This window comes from Carlito syrichta, unplaced genomic scaffold, assembly GCF_000164805.1.
Source record: "Carlito syrichta isolate Samal-C Ts95f unplaced genomic scaffold, Tarsius_syrichta-2.0.1 Scaffold304763, whole genome shotgun sequence".
Classification (NCBI taxonomy): Eukaryota; Metazoa; Chordata; class Mammalia; order Primates; family Tarsiidae; genus Carlito; species Carlito syrichta.
The window spans coordinates 112,496-137,636 of NW_007248859.1; the positions used below are offsets into that span (position 1 = coordinate 112,496).

A 25,141-nucleotide genomic window follows, 5' to 3' on the forward strand; every position below is an offset into this window, starting at 1 on the left:
GCTGTCACTGTGAGATGACATTTAAAACGAATGAAAAAGATATAGACAACATCCTTTCTAAATAAACAAAATCCACCTTGCCTGGGAAGCTAGTGTGGCAATGCCTGTTTTCTGTCCCACTCTTGTGTGCATATGGCATTCTAGAAATTATAAATTCTGTTTTACAGAACTAAATATTTATTACCAGAGGAAAATAGATTATTAATTACAGCCAAAGGCTGCTTTGATTAAATATACAATTAATTAGCTATGCTAAGCTCATCCATCCCAGAGCTCCTAATATTTTCAGCCCAATGATTCTTCTAGTACTTTTAATTAAAATTGTTCTAAAAAGCCACAAGTTAGCTGCATGTGCACTTAAACTGAAGTTATCTCTTCAGTGTTTCACTGGTTTCCGTATGCCATGTAATTAATCTTTAGTGATTAAATGTACATAAAATCATCGGAGATGCAAAGTAATTTGTGCAGACATGGAACAATGGAGAGCTTTTACCGGGACTTGGCAAGATTGTTTTATCTGCTGAAAATTATTTCAAAAGCATACAGATGTTAATTGTTTGAAGGAAGGAAGTTTACAAAAATTTGCCCTTCTCCCCCACTCTTCTAAATGAAGCTAAATAAAATCAACAGTATTCATATATAAAAATTGTGTGGCAATTTAAATTTAAGAATATGATGACTCTATTTGGTGGCAATATATCCACCCTGCTGCCTTGTTGGCTTCCTGAGGTTTCCACATAGTGCCTCCCCAAATATTGTTGCCTAGTTATACATGCCTGTGCCCAGATAGACTTAAAACCTTGAGTTAATTACAACCTTCCATACAGTCCAGCTAGTATCTGAGGGAAATTTTTGCTGTTTGAATCATTCACTCTGATTGTGTCCACTAAGTTAAAAGCATGAGAGAACACAGGTGACCTTTTCTCCCTGGGAACTTTGTCCCATCTTACCTTACCACTGTGGGCTGTTTAGCAACAATGGCATCGGTTGGGCCTTGAAGCAGAGGGTCTTGAGGTAACAGATACACAGGCACTTGAGTCATCTCTTTTCTGAGCTTTTCTTGATTCACTCAGAGAAAAAAAAATGGAAGGGAGTCTTTATGCCAGTTTTAAGAAACTTCAGGAGTTATATGAAAACAGTGCTTATTCAATTCATGCTTAATGCATGCTTTTTTAAAACTGAGGCAATCCCTAGATAGCATCTTGTCTAACCTATTCATTTCACAGCCACATTTTTCACTTTGCAACTGGCGTTTCCTTGTCCTGGGAAAACGAGTTAAAATGGTTCTCCACACTCTTATGAGTGGGGCTCAAGCTATTGACTTACTACTTAATTGCAATCTTATAAACTACTGTATTTACTGCAAGAAAATAAGAGGGTAAGCTTTCACCAATCCTTTTGTCCAATTTTTAGAATTTCTGTGCTAAAATATCTATTGATTTTTTAAAATGTATATCATAAATTTATAGAAAATTCTTGGGTATTTTCTTACATAGCAGCTATGTAATCTTGAGCAAGTTGCTTAACCTGTTTAGTTTCTGTATCTAGAAAATGAATATGATAACTTCTGCACCTCTAGTGGCAAATAATATGGAATAGAGTGTGTGGCATATAGCAAGCATTCAACATATTTTTATCCTTATTATTATTATCATTTTTATTTCAAGGTATACTTAGAGACAACCATGTCACTGTAGTTACCAGGGCAAATTCCAGCTATCCTATAGAAAATGGCATCAAGTGTTATTTTAAATGCATTTACTTTTTTTTTTTTTGCCTAGGCATCAATCTATAATTTTTTTATTATAGAACAAGATATTTCTTTTCTAAATTCATTAATTTGAGGAAATTGGGAGCATGGTGTAAGGCAGTTCATGGGCACAAGTTCAGGTGGATTTACATGTGAATATAAAACCTTGTGAATTTCCCTGGAGGCTTGGCCTTTTTTACTGTGGTTTCATGTCATCCACTGAGCTCAACAAGTGTCAGACTGCATTCATATAGCAGAACTGATTGTTGAAAGTGATTTAAACCTCCTGTTTTTCCTAGGTAATTGTTGCTTGTTCAGATTTTGTCCTGTCCTTCCAAACTTGTGTGAAATACCTTTCATCTATAGTTACTAGGTTAGTAACTATATGCTAGTATTGAAAGAGAAAGTTGAATGTCACACAAGTTCTACCTGTTTGTGTTTAATCCCCATGTTATAAAACTCCTATATATTCTCTTTGGTAAAATATCCTTATAAACTTATATACCACATAAAGGTATAAATGATTCAGGTGGAGAACCCTAGAAAGTATAAGTGTGTGTGACAGAGAGATTGAATGTGTTTATCGTGGAACAGTTGCCCACTTGGTGAGATGGATAATGACCAGACATGCAGAGTTTCAGAATACTGGAAGAAGTGATTTTTTGATTTCTGAAATAACCACTGAAAATATAAGTCTTTCAAGGGATGGGCAACATTTACTTAGGATGCCTTTGTGTCTTTATGTACTTAAAATTCAGCTTCTACAGCTTGTATTTCTGCACAGTGTGGATTTAATCGATTGGAATAGAAGTTTAGACTGGGCTGTCCTAGAAAATCTCCTAATCTGGTGAGGACCATGGGAATCCATGTGAATGACAACATTGGAATATCATTTTACAGCTTTCTCCATCCTCCTCCATTTTGATGATCCACACTGTCCCTGCCTTGACCTAGGCACTCATTATTCCCACTAACTTCCTAAATGATTTCCTTGCTTCCATTCTGTTATGTCTCACCACAGCCTTCAGAATTATGCCTTGAAACCGAAATGAGGTCATGCTACATTTCAGTTGAAAGGCATTGAAAGCAAATTCCTTACCATGGCCTATTGAGGACATCAGGATCTGTGTCAAAGCCTTCTTTCTTTCCAGCCTCTTTTCCAACTCTCACCCAAATCCCTCCATATTTAGTCACCCCAGATCTCTCACTGATCCCCAGATGTCTTGCTATTTCATGCCTTTACCCTGGGAATATTTTCTTCCTCATCTTTGCAATTTATAAAGCTCTTCTTCTTATAAAAGCCACCTCAAATGTCAAATTCAGGAGTCAAATACTAGTAGCCCCAGGCATAGGTAGCCCTCTGTGCTCTCACAGAGCTCTGTTCATACCTTTCTTTCAGCTCTCTACCAGTTGGGTTACAATTATAGATGTATGCGTTGTGTTTCCCAGATTGTAAGAGCAGGTGCTTTTCTTTGCTCAGCCTGTTCCACCCAGCCTCCACAACTTTCAAATGGAGATAAAATACTCACCTCCCATGACTGTTCTTGGATGTGACAGAGATAATATAGGCCAAGGGCTTGGCTCAGCTCCTGGCACTGTGTGAGTGCTCACTCAGTGCTAACTAGTATTACTGTCATTGTCATTGCCAGGAATGTAACTCGTATCCCCTGAGAATAGCCTAGTCTCTGTCACTCAAGAGTTACTCAGGAAGGGAGGGAGGGAAGGAAGTGCTATACATCACCATCATTGCACCATGCCAGCTGCCTTAGCTGTGTTATTTATTTGATCCTCTCCACAACTCTGTGAGTGAGTATCATTATCCCTTTTTCCACCTGAAGAAACGGAGACTCAGACAGTTTAAATAATGTACTCAAAATCACACAGCTAGTCTTGAGGATTGTATTTAGACCTCAATTCTCAATGATTCCCATATTCATGTTCTTTTCTATTACAACAATGAATGATAGTCAGGTGCCATGGCTCACACCTACAATCCCAGCACTTTGGGAGGCCAAGGAAGGAGGATTGCTTGAGCCCAGGAATTTGAGACCAATCTGGGCAACATAGCAAGACTCTAATCTCTACAAAAATTTAAAATAAAAAATTAACTGGACTTCGTGGTTTGCATCTGTAGCCCTAGCTACTCAGGAGGCTAAAGTAGGAAGATCACTTGAGCCCAGGATTCTAAAGCTGCAGTGAGCCATAATCTCACCACTGTACTCCAGCCAGGGCAACAGAGTGAGATTCTGTCTTCAAAAAACAAAACAAACAACAACAACAAAAACAAAAATACAGTGCATGATAGTGGAGGGCAGAGCAGTCCTGGCCTTTGTCATTTGTGTAATGTATTTAAGTAAAAGGAATAAAGTGTATAGCTGGGCTATGGAATGGAGCTGAAAAGTGAATACAAGGCAGTTTGTATGTGAACACAGATAATTTTAATGATAAATACAGCCATATTTAACATGGGTCTTGATAGAGAAATATATGAAAATTTATTTAGCACATTGAATGCCAAGTATATGCCAAGCATACTTTTAGGCCTTGAAATTGCAGCACTGAACAAAACAGTTTCTTGTCATTCAATGCTTTTTAAATAGTGAAGTAGGATGTCAGCCTCCTAGAGTACAGTGAACCTCTGGTGAGGATGTCTTCAGCATCTTTAATTTTGTTATGTCAGATACTCTATTATAAATAATTCACTCTCTTAGTTCTTTGTGTGGTACAATTTACTTCTTTCATGTAAAAAAGACTTATTTTTAGCACTTTTTTGGCACCATGCTAGTGTGGTCAAATCATGGGGTTACTTTCTACATCCTTTCCTACTCTCATCACAAATACAGGGCAAAGAGATCTTGCCCAAAGGCTAACAGCACATTGCCTCTTGTGAAAAATGAATAGCTCTGTCCAAATAGAGCTATTGAGGCTGTTTGTAGGATTTTTTTTTTTTTTTGAGTTGGAGTCTCACTCTGTCGCCCAGACTGGAGTGCAGTGGCCGCTCCCGGCCACCGCAGCCTCGACCTGCTGGGCTCCGGCGATCCTTCCGCCTCAGCCTTCCGAGTAGCCGGAATTACAGGCATGTGCTACCACGCCCGGCTGATTTTTTGATTTATTGTAGAGATGAGGTCTTGCTGTCCAGGCGGGTCTCGAACCCACGGGCTCAGGCAATTCGCTCACCTCAGCCTCCCAAAGGCACGGGATTTCAGGCTGAGCCACTGAGCCCGGCTTGTTTATAGGATTTAAAAAAAAAATCTGTGTTGCTAAATAAATGAGGTTCCCCCCACCAGTGAAATAATTTGAGTTCATTTTCAGAGTGTTTGCCCTGTATATGCCTGTGTCTCTACATCTGTAGGCCTGTTGCAGACAATTTTGTCTCCATTAGAATTTCTCATTTAGTTTAACAAATTTGGATCTGATATGTCAGCATTCAATGGACAGGTTTATTAATAATCACTTACATCAGCTTAGTATTATCTCAGGAAGTAAAAGGTCAGTAAGTAATTGTTATCCTACCATTTAATCAGTGGACTCTACTCCAAAGATTTAAATCATTATTCCCTGCTTAGAGAGTCACTTGAGATATAAAAAGTCTTTTTATAATAATGAAAGAACTCCCACAATTAGCCAGAAGGCAGCCATTTATCTTTTTAAATAGTTCAGTTTGGAGAAGAACAGGATTTCAGGTGATATTCAGTAGATGAAATGTTATGACAGTGATAAAGTTGGCGATACCAATCTGTGTGTTTTGCTTGTAAGGATGTGTTTGTGTGTGCATGCACACATGCAAGAATAAAAAGACATTCAGAGCTGAGTAGAAATTTGTTTCTCTAAAGATTGGCAAGTACAGAAACAATCTTCATAGGGAATTCTTCATCCATCAATTCCTTTAAATTATTTGTGAGTAATCTAAATGATTACAGTATGTGTCCGTTTTTAGCTAATAACAAATATACAAATATCTTTGAAATGCTTTACTTTTACATAATTTAAAACTTATCAAAAAGTTGCAAGTATAGTACAACAATCCTCAAATATAATTTACCCAGATTCCCCAATTTTAACGTTAATCAATGTTTCAGATTTTTTTTTTTTTTTTTTGTCTCAACCTTCCCTGCCCCTTTCTCTTTCACCAAGTCACAAGGGTTAACATCATCAGGAATGGACGAGTAGATAGTACTGACTCCTGATGGGATAGACAGAGAAGGACACACCCCACTTCTGGGGCATTCCTGCCACAAATACATAAATTGAGTCTATTCAAGAGAAACACTAGACAAACCTAACTTAAGGAAATGTCTTAGTTTATTTTCTGTTGCTATAACAGAATATAGACTGACTGATTTATAAGGAAAGCAAATGTATTTTTCACATTTCTGGAGGCTGAGAAGTTCAATATCAAGATGCTAGCATCTGGCTAGGGCCATCTTCCTGCACTGTAATATGATGGAAGACATCACATGGTGAGGAAGTGCATAAGAACAAGAGGGACACCTCCCTACCCTGTTGCCTTAGGGATTAATTTTCCAACTCATGAACTTGGAGGGACATATTTAAACTATAGCATTCCACCCTGATTTTCAAAATTCATGGAGGTCTCACATGCAGACCTGCATTCATTGCATCTCAATGGTCACAACATGTTAATGTGTTTTAGCACCAACTCAAAAGTCCAAAATCCTGAGTCTCATCTAAATCAGATATGGGTAAAACTCAAGGCACGATTTAGTCTATGACAAATTTCTTCCAGCTTTGAGTCTGTGAAATCAAAATATGTTATCTACTTCCAAAGTCTATTAGTGAGACAGATGTAAGATAGATGTTTTATTTCTAAAGGGAGAAATAGGCAAGAAGAAAGGGTAACTAGTCCCTAGCAAGTCCAAACCCCAAGAAGGGAAACAATATTAAATGTTAAAACATCAGAATAACCTCCTTTGACTCCAAATCCTGCATCCTGGGCACACTGGGATGGAGGTTGGTTCTCAAGGCCACAGGCTGCCCCACTCATATGGTTTTTCTGTCCTCAGTCTACCTAGCAGTTCTCTTGGGTTGGAGGCTTGTGCCTGCAGATTTCCCAGACTGGAGTTGCTCCTTGGTGACCCTACAGTTCTGGGGTCTTAGGGGCTGCCTTACTCCTACAGCTACACTAGACATTACAGTAGTGGAGACTCTCTGCAGTGGTTCCAGTTCTGTGACAAGTCTCTGCATGAGCCTCCAGGTTATCCACAATATCCTTTGAAATCTAGGCAGAGGCAAATATGGCCCCACAGCTCTTGCATTCTGCAATTTGCATGCCTGCATTCTTGCATTCTGCATGCCTGCAGAATTAACACCATGTGGATGTCACCAAAGCTTAAGACTTGTACTTTAAAGAGTAGCTTGAGCCATGGTTAAAGCAACCAAGGGTTGCTGCACTGGAATTTAAGCAGGGTCCTGAACAATATGTAGCAGTGAATGCTGAGATACTGCAGGTGATTTTCTGGAAAGCTTACCCTTGAAATCCTAGATTGCCTTAAAGATCTCTAAAATACCCTCAGGGTTATTCTATTGTTTTGGTAAAATAGCGCCTGTATCCTTTCTTCAAATGGTCACTTGACCTCACTCTTGGTTTGTCCTCCTAAAGAGTCCTTTCAATCTTTACATGGCACAGTTGCAAATTTTCCAGTTTTTTCCACTCTGCTTCCCTTTTCATTATAAGCCACTCCTTTCTTCTCTCTCTTTATTGCAAGTAGAGGACAATAGAAGTCATACAACAAGTTGAATGCTTTGCTACTTTAGATATTTCTTCTGCCAGTTGACCTAGTTCATCACTTTTAAATTCTACCTTCCATAAAATCCTAGGGCAGGGACACAATTCAGCCACATTCTTTGCCACTTTATAACAAAGTTGACCTTTACTCCAGTTTCCAGTGTCTTATTCCTCAGTTCTACCTGAGGCGTCATCAGAATCAGCTTTACCATCCATTTTTAACAATGTTCTGATCATGACCATTTAAGTAATCTCTAAGAAGTTCCGGACTTTTCCTACAGTTCTTATTTTCTGAGCCCTCACCTGAATTGTCCCCAAATCTCCGTTTTCAGCAAGCTAGGCTTTTTCTAGCTTGTTTCTCCAAATTCATTCAGCTTCTACCCATTATCAAATCCCAAAGCCACTTCCACATGTACGGGTATTGGTTATAGCAACAGCCTCACATTTGGTACCAATTTTTTGCTCTACTCTATTTTCTGCACCAAAGCAGAATACCACAGACTTGGTAAATTATAATGAAAAGAGATTTATTTATTGAAGTTCTGGGGGCTGGGAAGTTCAATGTCAGTGTTCTAACATATGGTCTTCTTGCTGCATCATAACATGGCAAAAGGCATCATATGGCAAGAGTACATGAAGTAGAGCAAGAGGGACAAGAAGAAGGCCAAATTCACCCTTTAATTAGAAATCCACTTCTGAGATAACTGCATTTATCCATTCATAAGGAAAAAGCCTTCATGACCTGGTCACCTCCTAAGAGCCCCACTTCTCAATACAGTTGCATTAAGAATTAAGTTTTCAACACATGAACTTCAGGGGACACATTCACATTATAGCAGAGATATTCTACAAAACAAATGTATGCATCAACTATATGAATACTTTAACTTAGTTATATGATATCAATAATAGCTGCATTTTAGTTTTCCCTTGAAATGTGTGACTTTTGCTAAATTTGAGTACTTTTACAAGTACTTTTAATAGTAAATTTAATTTTCAAAGGTGGGAAATTTCAGCTTTTATCATGTTTTTGTTGATTGTTTAAATAAACAGTTTCATATCTAGTTGTATCAATCAGGGTCCGAGAAGAAAACAGATGGCACATTCAAAGGGTTTAGTTGAAGAAAATTTAATGATGGAACAATTTACAGGGGTGGGAGCAGAGTAAAGAGACAGAACCTAGGAAATAGAGTGAGACAGAGAGAGAGAAGAAGAAGGAGGAGGAGGAGGAGCAGGAAGAAGAGGAGGAGGAGGAAGAGGAGGAGGAGGAAGAAAAGAGAGAAGAGTCCTTACTATCCATAGACCTTGGGGAGAAAGGTAAGCAAGGGATGTGAACAGAGTCTAGTAAGGACTAGAATCTTGAAAGCCAGGTAAGGAGGGGATTGGATAAAGACCTGCAATACTCTCTTATTATTGCCTGAACCAAACAAAATACAGAAAGCGGGAAACCTGGATGAGGCTGTAGATAGTGGTCAGGGTTCCAAAACACAAAGTTTCATAGAAAAGAACAGATTTAGGATCAGAAGAACACACCAAGAACAACCAACTCATGTGCCAACAAGGAGAAACTTCAATTTCTTTCATTAAGATAAGAGAAAATAAACTTATTTATAAAGAGGTAATTAAACTAGATAATATTCATTTTTAGTTTATTTCCCTCAGTAAGAATCAGAACATATCATAATTTGTTTCTTAGTTACAAGAATAATTCTTATAAATAAGTACTCTCAAATGTGTTAAATTCCAAATTGGACATTTGAGAAGAGGAGTGTGACAGTGGGAATAAGGAAAGAAAGGTAAAATATGGAAGGAAAGATACAAAAAATTAAGACAAACAAATGATGATAGAAGGAAAAAGTAATTGTGAAAGATACATCCCCAAGACTTCTTATAGTCAAAATTATAAATTGGTTCAAGAACACTCTTGATACATTCATAACTAATGGATCTGTAACATCATAATATGAAAAGTTAAAGGTGAGTCTTACTTGCACTTGCGAACCCCTCCCCATAAGGTGCTCTGTGGAAGGGATCAGAAGCAACATACTGGATGATTGTCATGACCTCAGTGTCACAGTTCATTAACTAAGTGTAATAATACGCTAAGTATCTCTTTGGAACTAAGAGTCTTCAATTCAATATTGTGACATAAATAAGCATTTTTAATGTACTCAATTCTCTTAGGTTGCAAATGTGTTGTCACACAAGGTTGGTAAGGGCAAATTCCGAAATGTTACAAGTTAAAGGTTAGGCAACAGTCTTTATCGGGGAAATACACAGGTCAGGAGTCAGCAATACAGACAGTTGAGAAGGGGCCCAGAAACTGTTGGACATGGATGGGTCTCTATTCCAAACAGAGGGATAGATGTCACTTATTTTCATTTGTCCAAGAAATCTAGCTGCCCAGCACCTTTAGACTTTGGAGTTCAAGGGAAGTAGCGACATGCCCATTTACAGAGAAATTAGGTTGCCAGTCTGTCACTGTCCAGACAAGCCAGAAGGAGCCGGGGATCACTTTTGAATAAGTGCTCATTATATCACGTGATAATGACCATATTCTCTTCCAAAAATCTAATCATAGCACTGTCAAAAGCAGAACACTGGTCTCAATAGACTTTTGAGTTGACTCAATCTAACTTTTCTCATGTACCTGCTTTCTGAAATTATGTGATGAACACAGACATACATATTAGTGATTGTTTTGTTCATCGATAATATTTTTGTAATATCAAAATTAATTTGTCAACCTCTCACTAGGTTTTCTTCGTACAATTTTGCACAATTACATTTTGTGAGTTTTTAACTGTATTTTTTGCACTATGCTATGTTCAATTTATATAACAGATGTCTACATAGTATCAATCATACCAAAGTTTAGGAAAAAATTAGATACTTAAAATTCTTAAAATTAATTTGAAGATTGTATATGACAAGTGTCTTCATGAATATAGGGCTCATATTATTTTCAATTCCTTCTATAGCAAACATTTTGGCAGCAGTTTAAGTATTATTTCCTTCTTCTGTAGAATGTTAGTAGATCATGTGACCCAGCAATTCCCCTATTGGAAATATACCCGGAAGAACTCAGATAATTCTATAAAAAGATACCTGCACGCATATGTTTGTTTCAGCTCTATTCACAATAGCAAAAACATGGAACTAACCATGTTGCCCATCGAAGCTGGACTGGATTAAAAAAATGTGGCACATATACACAATGGAATATTATGCAGCCATAAAGAAGGACAAACATATGAATTCACAGCAACTTGGATGGATTTGGAGTCGATCATACTCAGTGATCTATCACAGAAACAAAGAACAGAGTACCATATGTTCTCATTCATAAGCGGACCTTGAACAATTATAATACTATAAGAAAGCGTTTGGTACTAATGGGAAACTGTCATGGGAGGGGGAGTAGGATTGGTAGTTGAGGGAAACTGCTAGAGGAGGGAGAGGCATACCTCATCAACAAGGGTACCTGCATAATCATCATTTGTATACTTAACCCTGAATTGTACTCCACATCTTTATAATAAAAAAAGAATTAAAAAAATTAGTAGATCATGCTTTGGCAACACCTTCCTAATTATCAAATAGAGAATTTAACCTGCTTTGCTACAGGACTTCAGTTAGTATTCATTCCGCAGTTATTTGTGAGGTTGGAAGATCTTGTAGACTAACCAGGTGTGGTGTCAAATTCAGCCAGAATTATAATAGTCACGTATTTTATATCTATTCTCAATTTGAAATTGGGCTATATCAGTTGTACATAATCCTTGGAATTTCATACTTTTTTTATTGAGTAGTCTTATACTTATTCTCTCTTGAAAGGTATAGATGCTTAGAAGTTCTTATTTTTCATAAGAGTCACAGGGGTTTAGAAACCCTCATCACTCTCCAACAGCAGACTCTGGAAATGGCAACTTATCAGAATGACTTGGTTACTTGTGTACTTCTTTGCACTTCAGAAGGAAAAAGAAAGGCCTATTTGTCTTCTGATATCAAATAAAATTTTGCATGTGGTTGGATTTGCAGAAATACTCAAAGAGGAACAGCTCAAATCCAAACTGAGGCCACTAGTCACTCTCGGGAAGTTGTTGATGAGTGGCCCAGATTTTGCAGTCTATCCAAAAGTGTAGATTATTCATTAAACAGAAGCTTCATCGAACATTACAATTATACGGTTTACATATGAAAAGCTATATTCTTAGTATTCACAAGTCACTTATAGATTAATTAGCCCATCTGCCACAGCAAATGTACTAACATATCTTTTGCATTGATGACTGAAAAGTGATTGCTTTTTCTCTATCTCCTTAAGATTGTGCTATCAATATAATGGAAAATAACACCATTTCAGAAACCAGACATTTGTTTTTTTCATATCTCTAAAAATGTATACGAGTTTATTGCAAGTCATCATTTGAATATTTAATTTTTAAGGATACTTGTCTGTGTAGAACTGAAAGATAAGTGCAGGGGTGAGAAGACCTCAGAAAATGATCTCCCATGATTAATTTTTCTTCTAGTTTAGTCCACTTGAATATATATCTTATAACTACTTCAAGTTTGATATAATTATGACCACTTTCTCCACTTTTTTAAGCCTCACATTTACTTTGGCAACAACCACATGTCACTATTTATCCTAGACTTTTTATCGTTGGCATCTTCAATTCTCCTTTTTTGCTGTTGCCAATTTCGATAGCCTCTTTTTTTATAATCTGTCTGCTTTCTTACTCATCTCAAATCAGGTGACTTAATCACCAGATCAGAGTCAAGTCTTCCCACTCTGGCACTGCCAACCTTTTATCAAATATCAATCACATGAATCTTTTCAGTTGTACTCTAGATGCTTGGGACCAAACCAGTCTGGGTCACAGTTACCAGAATGCCGAATGTTATAACAGTAAATAGGATTATTTCATATACTACCCATGTTTATTATGAGACTCTACCCTCTCATTCATTCCATTTAACAACATGTTTAGAAAAACGTCTCTCTCCCTATAACATGCTTAAATCAAACTGGCATCCTTCTTGAAACTCTTCTGCATGTAACCTTTAAACTCACAACCCATAGCACATGGTTTTTTTAATCTTCAAATTATCTTGCATCTCCTCCCCTCAATTTTGCATGCAACCCTCTTCATCTATTCTTTTTCTTTTAAAGATCAACTTCACTGTACTCTTTTAGCAAAAGAGTTTCTCACCTTTTACTGAGCATCAAGAAAGATTGGAGTTATACCCTTAACTACCTATTTTTTTTTTCTGAGTCAGGGTCTTACTCTGTCACCCACATTTAAGTGCAGTGGCATGATTATGCCTTACCACAGTCTCAAATTCCTGGGTTTAGACGATTCTTCCTTCTCAGCCTTTTATATAGCTGGAACTACAGACACATACTGCCATGTTCAGCTATTTTTTTTTTATTTTGTAGCTACAAGGTCTCACTACGTTGCCTAAGCTGGTCATGAACTCTTGGGTTCAAGTAATCTGCTCACCTTGGCTTCCTAAAGTGCTGAAGTTACAGGCATGAATCACCCCACCTATTTTGAGTGTGATAGCTTGAATAGAGGGCTTTTCCGTCTTGTTTCATCTCACAAAACAAATGAAAATTATATTTTATATGTACAAAACTAAATTTAAAATTGAGGCAAAGACAGAATAAGAGGGAAGAAGAAAGGAAGGCAGAAAGGGATAGAATATAGTGGTAAAGAAGTAGAAGAATAAGACAATGGCAACATGAAATACCAAATACCTGTTATTGGTTTAGGAAGTAGCCACTGAAAAAAATGAAGTTTTTCTGTTATTTGTTAATTTGTTACTTATGAAATTTTCCAATAGGACTAACTTCAAATATCCTTCCAATGTTATTCTCTCTTGCTGTAACTGATGATAACTAAGCAAAGCAACTGCCATAAAATCCCAATTAAACTATTCTTTTTTTTCTTATGAAAGGCATAATTTATAGAATGGTGACCTTTTGGTAAGCTAACAGTATGTTGATGAACTTCAAGTGAAGAAAAAAAAATGTTTAGTATCATCACTGCTTACATTTTCTAAGGGATCATGTGGGGCAGTAGAGCCTTTAAAGGTCATAGACTTCTTTACTTTGAGAGATATTAAATAGCTTATGAAAATAGAGGTCAGCTGCAAGATAACTGAAGGAAAAGAGCATTCGCCAATAGGGAAGTAAGATCTTTCAGATTACATTGACTATTTTTTTAAAGATTGTATTTGATTGTCCTTAGAGCAAAGGATGAAATTTGCATGTAAATATCATAATTGTAAATGAATGAATGTACAGGTCATGGAATCAATAGCTATTGATCATGCTGTATGTATGCTAATATTTTCGGCACATACTAAACATTACAATAAGAACTACTTATTTCACAGCCTAAATTACTTTTTGATAAGTTTTATGCTTCTGCAAAGATTTTTATACTATTCTGGATATGGCAAAAATAATCTCGCCTTATACACAAAATAAATAATCATTATCGGTAGGAAACTCACTTCTTAAAAATTATTCTTGCTTCAAAGATCACAAAAACAAATAAACATACTGAACACCAAGGCTAGCTTAGCATGTTAAGCAAGATACCCAGCCCCTTTGGGAAAAAAATAAATTAATGATGTTTGTCCATCTACATTTTATGGATTAGTAGGATTTAGCGTGTGACTGGAAGAAACCTCAGATATTGCTTAAAGTTATTTCAGAAAAGGCATTATTTTATTTCATTCTGCCTCTATGAGGGGTTACTCTTGATGCAAGGCTTGTAGGAAAATAGCATATTGACATAGTTCCAATAGATGTTAAATAGTTGATAATAGATTATTACTGAAAATTCTTTTCATAGAGGGAAAGATATGGGACCTTGCAAGACTGAATTTTCACTAAACTGAAGGAATACCATAAAGCAGGAAGGCTGAAAGAAAAGGACAATTGTATAGCATAGATTCTCACAAACAGTCTTCCCTACCACTTGGTCATCTTCCATAATATGGAATTTGTAAATACTATCCACAATATGAAACACGTGGGATAATACCATTCAATAGGAGCTAGATTTGAGGTTGTGCTTTTTCATTCTGAGATTTCTTTTGTTGCCTGCTGACTATACGTCCTTGGGAGACACTATTGTGGCCCTGGCTCAATCACCTGTCATCCGGCAGGAGCTCAAGGAATAAACAACTATGTCCAATTGATGTCCCATGTCCACATATGCCCGTATGCCCTAAGTCAAACATTCCAATGAAATGTTTGTCAATGAAAATCAGTGATCACATTCCAAATTTAGTCCATGGAGAAAAGAATCAGAGAGTGAATACCTAGATTAGTGATTGTGTGCATACTGATAACACCCAATCAATTCTCCAACTGGGGTTTCTTCCTAGTGATTCAAGAAGTGTACTGGGACATATTTTGCCAGAGAAGAAACTTAATTGCTCATTTTTTGAAGGCACATTAACTCTTTCGGGGTCCATTGAGTAAATTAGCTCCTCCAGGTCATTAAGCCTGTCTCTACATGACATGATGATTTCTACCTGGCATTGTATCATTTACCCCAAAACACCCCACACTTGCTCTGAGCACACACATATTCCTTGTCTACTCAGGGAGAGACAATGTGCTCATTTGAATGTCAGCGATCGTTCTACAACTGCAACTCAGTGACTTCCTTTGCTTCTTTTTTAGGCACCCAGGGATCTCTAAGAATTTGCTGGTGCATAACAGTTGTCAGTGCCTCACCAACAGGCGGGTGACTTCATTAGTTTTCTAGAAATGGTATAATTTCAGGGGTCTTGGGCACAGTATCATGATACCAAATAGCTCTGCCTGTTTTCAAAAGCCAACATTATTGATTTATTTGAGATGAAAGTCATGAAGCTGTTTCAGGATTGTAGAGTCCTTTATTTAAACACAACTTCCACTAAGAGGCTATGTTACCAGGTCTTATTTTCAGGGAATAAATTGACAACTATTTGAGAACAGTCTGTATTGCCCCCCAAGTGGGTGTTAGGAAGGCATGCAGGTGTTTGGGTGCCACAGAGGTTGGGGAACATTGCTGGCCCTTAGTAGGCAGGCATGGAAGAGTCCCCCTCAAAAAGACTAATTTTTCTCTCCCACACACTGAGAAGCAATGACTGAGGACAGAGGCAAACTTTACCTCTTTCTTTGTTATATCCAGGGCTACCTTGGAGAGTCATAAACTGTCATAAATTAAAACCAGTGAGGCTCCAAAGAGGAATAGTGTGCTCATTTAGAGGTATTTTAGAGCAGTGTTTCTTTCAGTGTGTGTAAATATAAAGCTGTGATCTTGTTAAAATGCCAATTCTGATTCAGTAGGTCTAGGGTAGGGCCAGGGATTTTGCATCTCTAATAATCTCTTAGGAGATGCTGATGCCACTGCTGGTCCGTGAACCACACTTTGAAGTGAGGCTTTAGGATAAAGGGCACATGAACAATAACATGGTCTTGAATAAAGAGGTGACAAACATGAAGAAAATATGACAATATTCTAAAAAATTAAATTTCAGACATGTAAGACTTTTCTCTTCCTGAAAGGAGAAGTTACAAAATTAATTTAATTAAAGTGCAGTTCTCCAAAGAAAGCAATTACAAATATTGAAAATCTCACCAAGAGATGTTAGGTTATTTTTTTAAAATACAGGATATACTTGACATTACTATCTGTTTAAAGAGTTTGGCAAACATTTTCTGAAGTGTTGGGAGCCAACATCTATAGCTACATGGCTGAGGCCTGTAAAGGCCCATCTGGAAGATCACCTCTGACATAGGATATCAGTTATACCTATAATATTGGCATGTGATTAGTGACCAGTGTGCATACATGGCAGTAAAACTTATAAGTAAATCTCAATACACCTGATGGAAAGTGCATAGCAGAATTATTTCTCTCTGTCTTTCTAAGTTTTACTTCTTTCTAGATATTTTTTAACTTCTATTTCCTGGTAGACTGGTTAGTCAGCTTTGGAAAGCTGTTTCCCCGAGGGCTAAGATTAGAAACTAAATTACCATGATAGTTTTGTCGCCCTGCCCCTAGCCAGGCAGAACGTTTTCTTTTGTTTCGTTAATTACCGAAACTCGGTCTGCTTCAGCCCATGGCCGCCATCTTGGCAGCCCTGCATTTCCTTGTTCAAGAGTGTGACAGCTACTATTTGATTTTTAGAGTAGACTTGTTAGGATAAAATATATACATATACACTCATAGTTGCGTAAATCTATGCTTGCTGTTTTGTTTCCTTTTGCTATATTATTCAAATATAATAGTTACTATACGATTTATGAAAGAATTAATGATGAGGTATTAGCTTAATAGGATATAGCATAGTATTAAAGGTCAATCATTAGATTATATAAAAATTAAAGTTTAGACATATAAAACTCATATGAATTATAGTAAAGTTTGGTAGTTTAAGAATAAGTTTTAACTGAGTTATAAGGCATTACGTTAAATCGTAATAGGATAATAGTATAACTAACAGCTAAGTCATTTAAGTAAACTTATAGATTATAGTATAGTGTTAAGTTGATAATATTAATTGTTAAAAATATTAGGAGTCATTGAACTTGGATTGAACCTAGAGTTAACTTAGAAAAGTTTTTTGTATTAATCAGGGTTTAGAACAAAGAGTATAATATGAATGATTCATTGAACATTATGGAAAACACTTTGAACGATTTGTATTGAAATTGTGCACCTGTGACCTTAATGTAAGCATGACAGACATCATGGAGTTAGAATTGTTTGCTTGGAAATTGCAGATCTCCTGGTGGTCTTGTGATGCATAGTTTGTAAAGCACGGAACTTGTACGCCCCCAGTAAGTGATTATCACACTGCTGGAGGGTATAGAAAATGGTATATAAGTTGGAAGGAGTCCGAATAAAATTTGGCTTCAGTCCTGATCAGACTGTTCCCAGAAGAACTGCCTCCGAGTAGTCTCTTCTCGCTGTCCAGATTCTCTGGTGTGGGTCCTAACCCACCCTTGGTCAGTGCTGGTCACCGACACTGAAGCTGATGTGTTAAAATGTAAAATCCTTACTAATAATTCTGGTGTTTTAATCATTAATCAACTCCAGATACTTTATAAAGATACACAAGTAATTGTTTTTCTAATCTCCTGCACTTCTTTATGTTAGTAAAGAGTTCAGTAAAATCAATATCTGATGAAATATTCCTTTACAAAATTCATATCAAAGCTGGTTGAAACCTTCCCTCCTCATCTTTCATTAATCTATCATGACAGTCTGTTCTTTCCTCTGAGATAAGCGATGTCCTTGTATCTTCGTAGGTCAATGGGAAGGATCTCTCAAAGGCCACCCATGAAGAGGCTGTGGAAGCTTTTCGAAATGCCAAGGAGCCCATTGTGGTGCAGGTGTTAAGGCGAACGCCTCTCAGTAGACCAGCCTATGGGCCGACTCCAGACGTGCAGCTCATGAATGCCAGCACTCAGACGGACATCACCTTTGAACACATCATGGCCCTAGCCAAGCTTCGACCGCCTACCCCTCCGGTGCCAGACATCTGTCCATTTCTGCTCTCAGACAGGTATTTTTCTGTCATTCTCCTAAATCCTTGTTTATTTCCATTCATCATGTCAAGTAGATGTTGGAAAGAATCAGTCACCCTAGCAGGTTGACAATTATGGAGACAGGCTCCCAGCTCAGTTTGGAAAATGTCTCCACTGTGTCTGCATCCAATTAGTCCTCAGCAGTTTCTACTACCTACCCGCACTGACCCGCATAGTTGCTTCACCTCCCTAATCGTCCTTGCTGAGGTGCCATGAAAAATGCTGGCTCTAATTTGTTCGTTTTCATATTTCTAGCCATCAAAAACCTCATGCAACTTGTGAGCACTGGCCAGGGAAATAACTTTTCTCACCAAAGCTGCCAAAAACCTTATTAAGACTCATATGAGTATAGTGCTCACATTAGCACTATACTCTCCTTGGTGGGTCACCCTGCTCTCTCCCTTGCTTTTCTCTTCCTGAAAGGAGAAGTTGCAAAATTAATTTAATTAAAGTGCAGTTCTCCAAAGAAAGCAATTACAAAATATATTGAGATGTAAGCAGAGGGGTCTGGCTGTCAGACAGTAAGTATAGTGCTATGAAATAAGGAGCTATTCAGGAATATGTCCTTCTGATTTTTAGCTAATTTGTAGGCAATTAGGGAGATTTTATTCAAATAATCCTACTGTATAGTTTGGGAAGTATGTTTTGCTCTATTTATTGTGTTCTGTGAGCTTTTAATGTAATATGCAAGCATTATTGAGAGCTTGGTTTATAGGAGCAATAGTTTCTTTAGGCTGCATTGTCACTGCCTTCTCCAATCTATTCTCTACTTTGTAGAACATGGATCTGATTGAAACTGCTTCCCTTCCCTTTAGTGGTACCCATAAGCCTATTTTAAGAGTGCATAGATATACATTAGAATCACCTGGGAACTTTGGAAGGCAATATCAATGCCTGAATCCCACCTCAGGCCAATTAAATGAGAATTTTTAGAGTATGGTTCAGGTATTAGAATTTTTAAAAAATCTCCCCAGGCAATTCTAATATGCAGCCAGCTTTTGGAAACTGCTCCTTGAGGCTTCAAATTCCAGGAGGTAGGGGCTCTGTGTGTGTCTTGTGTATCATTCTAATCATTCATTCATTACCTACTCAATAGTCCTTTGTGTCAGACACACATTAGATGTTCCAGGCACTGGAACAAGATGCTGGCTATAAAACTATGAACAAAGATAAAGTAACTGCCTCCTGGAAGTTTACATTTTAGAGGGGGAATTGGACAATAATAAAGCAAACAGATAGATACATTAGTACAGCCTGACCCAGAGTAGCCATCCAATCGATACTTTCTTGAATGAATAATAATAGCTAACTTCTGTTGGCCAACTTCACATGTTTTGTATTATTCCTAGTTTTTCACATTTATTGACTCATTGAGTCCTCACTACTTTGTGAGGGAGTGTATTATATTAATCTCCAGTCCAATGTCACAGATGAGGAAATAAATATTAAATCACCTGGTGAACGTCTCATAGCAAGAAAGTGACCTAAACCCAGTGCCAATTCCCTTAAGCGGTATGCAGTGCTGCTTTTCCTAAATCCTGCAGATCTTAGCTTAGAGACAACCTCTTCTAGCAAACTTCCTAGGGCTGCGGTGGGTCCATCCCCATCATGTGCTCCAGCAGCTTCCATATTTTCCCCTTAATTATCACACTTTGCCTATTTTACAGAATTGGATTTTGTACACCAAACATATTCCCAGCAATTGGCATAGGGCCTGGTGTCGAGTAGGCACTCAATACATGTTTGTTGAATGAATAAGGTATTCCTCATGGCAGACTCCCTTTTTACTAACTAAAAGTCAAGAGAAATACATCAGTTGTCCAAAGCAACAAGCTTCAATGTTCTACCTGCTCAAATGGGCTTTGCAGAGCCAATCCAGGTATAAATAAGGAGGATTTCTCTGGTAGAACACCAGGCCCTGTACTGCTTTTGCTATTTTGACCTGCATGGGTTAATTCTATGTGCAGCTAACAGCCACAAATAATAGTGAGAAAAGGCTGGTAGAGTATTTATGCTGACTACAGTAGGAGGCCATCAGGATGGCTTTCTCTCGCCTTTCAATGAGTGAGAAGGGAATGCGCCTAGACTACCAACTCCAATTTTTCAATAACATCCATACTGGTGAGGCTTCAAGGTCTCACCTGCAACCAACCTGGCATTTGCACATGGGCATTTTCACTGAATTTTAGAAATAGAAACGGTCTTTTGCCTTTGCTGTTAAATTATGCTTGGCTTTCATATGGTATCATGTATAATCTTTACAAGGGGCACTCAAAAACAGAATTATCTTTTGGAGGGTGGGCCCCTTGTAGAAGAGGCTTCCCTCACTAGGCAAGTGATCTAGGAGCCCATCAGCATCGGTGTACCAGCTAGCGTTGTTGTGAGAGGCTGCATTTGGCTTCAATTTATGATGATGATGATGATGATGATGATTTTGGAGATTCTTCCAACACATTTGCCCATTTCATAACAGGGGATTGAGGAACACACCTGCCCACACCACTTGCTGAGTGTTCAGCAGTTTTTAACCAAAAATGGCATGACTCCCATGCCCTACCCTTTCTATTCACCCGTTCTTACCCTGAAAGACCTTTTTAGTTTCCTGGATGAAAAAAGTCCTCAAAGGGAAATGTTCTGCAGATGTGGAAGAGGTGAAACAAAAATAGCAGAAGCACTCAAAGGTATTAAAATTGATGAGTTCAAAGACTATTTTGAGCAGTGAAAAAATATCTCAATAGGTGTATTGTGTCAAATGGAGAATACTTTGAAGGTGACTGAGTTTAAACATGCAAGAATAAATACACAATTTTTGTAAATAAATTTTGGGATTTTTTTAGTCCCCCCTTGTATATTATAACATGAAGTAATTAAAAGAACACTTTTAAAAGTTATTTAAAATGTTTCCCCAAAGTTAAAGAATATATAAAAGCTATATGCAATTCTCAGGATTCCCCAACTACGTGGCTTATTCTAGTTTCCAGTGAGTTATCACCGTGAATGCTTTTTAATATCTGTGTATGTGCCTTTATTAAAGGGGGACAATGTAGGTTATAAGGAAAAACAGGGAAGGAGGGTCTTGAGAAATAGGGGCAATGTGAATAGATTTTAGAGTCTGAAAAATATGTGCTTTTCAAAATGGCTTTCAAACACCAGTTGGGGACTGTGGATGATGAAATTGGTAGTGCTTTGTTACAAAATATCCCTCTTAGAGTAGACTGCAATCTCAAATGCCCCACACTCCTGTGCAGAGCTAGCCACATTGGGTGGAATGGAAGCAGACCAGAAAGTATCCATAAAGCACGATGGACTGTCGAAGGTTTCACATCAGTCTCTCCACAGAATGAAACTCTGAGCATGGGCCCTTATTCACACTATTCTCTCAGAAATTGCAGGTTGATGGACTTCGTGTGGGGGAGAAAGAAAAGCAATTGCTCTTTCTGAGCTGTAGTTCACTTGAAGGCTAGATCACTACAGGTCTTACTCCAGAGCAGAGAAAACTAAAGTGAAATTCTAAAATCAGTTTTAATCTCGAAAGCAACCCTTTTGATCCATTCCTATCATGTTGTTACATTCCCCATAGCTGCCATTCTCTTCATCCGATGGAGCATGAATTTTATGAGGACAATGAGTATATTTCCAGCTTGCCTGCTGATGCAGACAGAACAGAGGACTTTGAATATGAGGTAAGATCATTTTCACACCACTTCACATTTCTTCATGAAGTTATGGTTGAAGGGTTTTGCATAACAAAGAATTTAATGTATTACTATGAGAAATATAGTGCCTATTATATCTAGAGTAAGATCTTTTAAATATTATTTACTTTAGCTATGTGGCTCCAGTATTTCAGGTATGTTGGAAAATATGTTTATGGCATAAGCTTAAAAGTAATTTGCTCACGTTTTCATTGCCTTTATTAAGAAATAATTTATAAAATAATATTAGCTGTTATACTTTTTCTTTTTCTGTAATATAAGTAGATTTCTAAGTAGAACTTGGAAAAGAAATTATGTTTAAAACAAAGATTTCATTTACTATTTTCTTTCATTGTATAGTATTTCAATTTTAATTGATAAACTAAATTTTGTTATATTAGTTACATTATTCACAAATGCAATATTATCTTTATGACTCAGGTATATACTCTAAGGAACAGTTTCATGGACTTTCTAGAAATAGAGATGACCTCATGCCCTTTGTTGTTAAACTGTGTATAGCCTTTACAAAGCATAGAGTATCTGTACTGTGATATATAATAATTTTTAAAGTCCATCTATTAATTATTTTTAAAGCTTTCATAAAAGTTAAAGAATTTATCCTAATATTTCCTCTGCTTCTGCAGTCTATAAATCTTTGAAGGATTTCAGGCTACTCTGACATTTGGAAATAAGATAAATTGAGGAAGAAAAGAAGCTTTGGTAAATAGGCAGAGAACCTCTGATAATCTGCCCTTTTAATGCTTCAGATGATGTCATACAAGTTCAGCAAAGTGTCCTTTTTTACTTTACCACCAGGAAATCCTGAAATCTCTTCCCTTAGGAGAATCTAAAATCAAATAAGGGCAATTCAGTGAAGCTCATCTAAAGCAAACAGACATTTATTTGAAATCTTCCTCCCATAAAAGTCATTACAGAAATCATTATTTATTTGAAGCCAGAATTTGGAAAGATATGAAGTGACACCCAGTAACTAAATCAATGATTTTGTCATTGTTATTGTTGTTCGTGTTAATTTTTTATCTCCTCATCTCCATTAAGTTGATTGAAAAGTTTTATTTAACCTGATCACGCTTCTACTTTAATTAAAAATGCTCCAGTGGGCTTTTTTAAAAATGGTTTTATTGAGGTATAATTGATATACAATAAACTGAATAAATTTAAAGTGTACAATAAAAAAAGAAAAGTTTTATTTTATAAATCCACTCAGGTACTGGTATGCACTGCCTTAGCCTTTAAGTTTTGTCTACTCATGCAAAATAAATTATGAAATTGAGTCACTTATCCAAATAACTTGAAATTAAACCATGTTTTTCTTTCAGTTAATGAATACTTTAGATTTGGGGGCAGAATTATCTAGATCACTTCAACTTTTCACTTAGTGCCTTAAAGCTCTATGAAAACAAGTCTGTGTGCTGCGGAGAAAGACTAACATAAGCTAAGCAGGTTAACAGTAAAAATCCACTTAATTAATCAGTATGTCATTGAAATATTACAATACATGCAGATTTCCTTATGTTTCTATGAGGTTTACTGTAGCTGAACCACATCCTCTTTTTTGACCAATATCAAGCCCTAGTAGAAGATAGCATCAGGAGGATGACAAGGGCAAATGCTCAGACAGGTTCTCTGTAGCCTGTAATCTCAACTAATCATGGCATCATAGTCATTAATTTACTGTCAGCTCTGATTCTGTTGCCGAAGGCCCCTTTCTGAGTGATTGAAATAATGTTCTTGTGAAATTTAAATAAGAAGGAGTTGCTATGACAGTCTTCAATCATGAGAAGAGATGCATTTAGAGAACAACATGAATGGTTAAAGGTGGAGGCATGGGGAAATGCCTCAAGGAACATACACTAAGTTTAAGAGAGAATAATGGTTGTCCCAGACATCCTCGTTTTGTTACAGTTACGTGACACACACATAAAGTGGCACTCCATCCCTCATGGCTGCATCTGATTAGACTGTAAAATCTAAGTCGTTGAATCTATCTAGGGTGGACACTACATTCAGTGAAGAGATTTATAAATGCTAATCCCGTCTTTATGTCTTTATGCTTTTGCACTTTTACTATGGCACCTAGAAGCAGACTGATCTGGTATAGTGGAGATCACTCCAGCTTCTTGGGAGTTTCATCATAAACCTGTAGCTCTGGGGATGAGATGAACAAGCACCTTCAGGAAGGACCGGTTTTGTGCCTCTTAGAGTATATTATAGGAAACCGAGGTCTAAAGGCCACAGAGAGGGCTTCAGCTCAGAAAGAGATACCCGCGCCTTCTCAACTTAAACATAAACACACATCAATCAGACAATCAAGGAAGTAGAGAGAAGACTCCTTTTTCATCTGCTTTCATTTATTTGTACCATAAGTATTTGATGAGTACTTAAAAGGTACCAGGCATTTATCTAAGCATGGGATTATGAAGCTTTTGCCTTAGTGGAGTTTAACTTCTAGGGGGGGAGGTCAGCAATAAACAAACAAGTAAAGACATATTCTATTCAATGGTGATAAGTGCTCTCAGAGAACAGTAAGAAAGGTGTTGGAAAGGATGCTGCTGTTTTATGTGAGGTGATCAAAGAGGTCTTCTCTCATAAGAGAACTAAAGAAAGGGATCCAGACATGTGGAAGAAGTTTTTTGAAAGAAGGAAAGGCAAGTACACAGGACCAGTAGCCTGCTGGTGTGTTCCAGGAACAGCAAAAAGATCAGTGAGAGTATGGGAGAAGGTGAAGCCAGAGTGAGAAAACTACGTGTGGGGGAGCCTGTGGTTTTGACTATGAGGTGGGAAGTTGCTGGAGCGGAGAGAAAGGCCAAGCTCTGATTCTCTAACAGGATCCCCCTGGAACCAAAACTACAGCAGAACAGTCAGCTGAGGGGGTTGGGAATTGGCCCTGGATGGTGATGGCCAATGGGTGAGTCTGGAAAGACAGCATCCACCCCAGCTGTGAGGGCTGTGCCTAAGTATCTGTGTTTCTATTACTTTCCTCATGGCTTTAATATAGTTTGTGCTATGGCAATTTTCTTCTGACTTTTTAAAAGCAAAATAACATAGATCAGAGTGAAACACAGCCTCTGGCATCCACTGGAACAAGAATAATAAATCTACACTTTTAAAGGTAGAATTTACAGTATGGAGACTGCATTTCTGAAATTACTAAAAATGCAAACTAAGTAACCATTTAGGTGCCTTTTTAAAGATCTGCTTACCATTGACTCAGTGAAGCAAAGCTGATCTGTATATCTTGTGAATACATATTTGGGGATTTTTAACGCATGGATTATTAACCCAATAGACCAAAACAGATCTGACTATCTTGTAAA

General features: G+C 37.4%; 1 protein-coding gene across 1 annotated transcript in view; it reads left to right on the top strand.

Annotated features, from left to right (window-relative positions):
- The window catches only part of PDZRN4 (PDZ domain containing ring finger 4), a 150,088-nt gene that overhangs the window by 60,176 nt on the left and 64,771 nt on the right, over window positions 1-25,141 (top strand). The window contains exons 2-3 of the mRNA XM_008060893.2: window positions 17,827-18,083; window positions 21,686-21,788. Of these exons, the coding sequence (XP_008059084.1) occupies window positions 17,827-18,083; window positions 21,686-21,788 (360 nt within the window). The remainder of the gene's footprint in view (window positions 1-17,826; window positions 18,084-21,685; window positions 21,789-25,141) is intronic.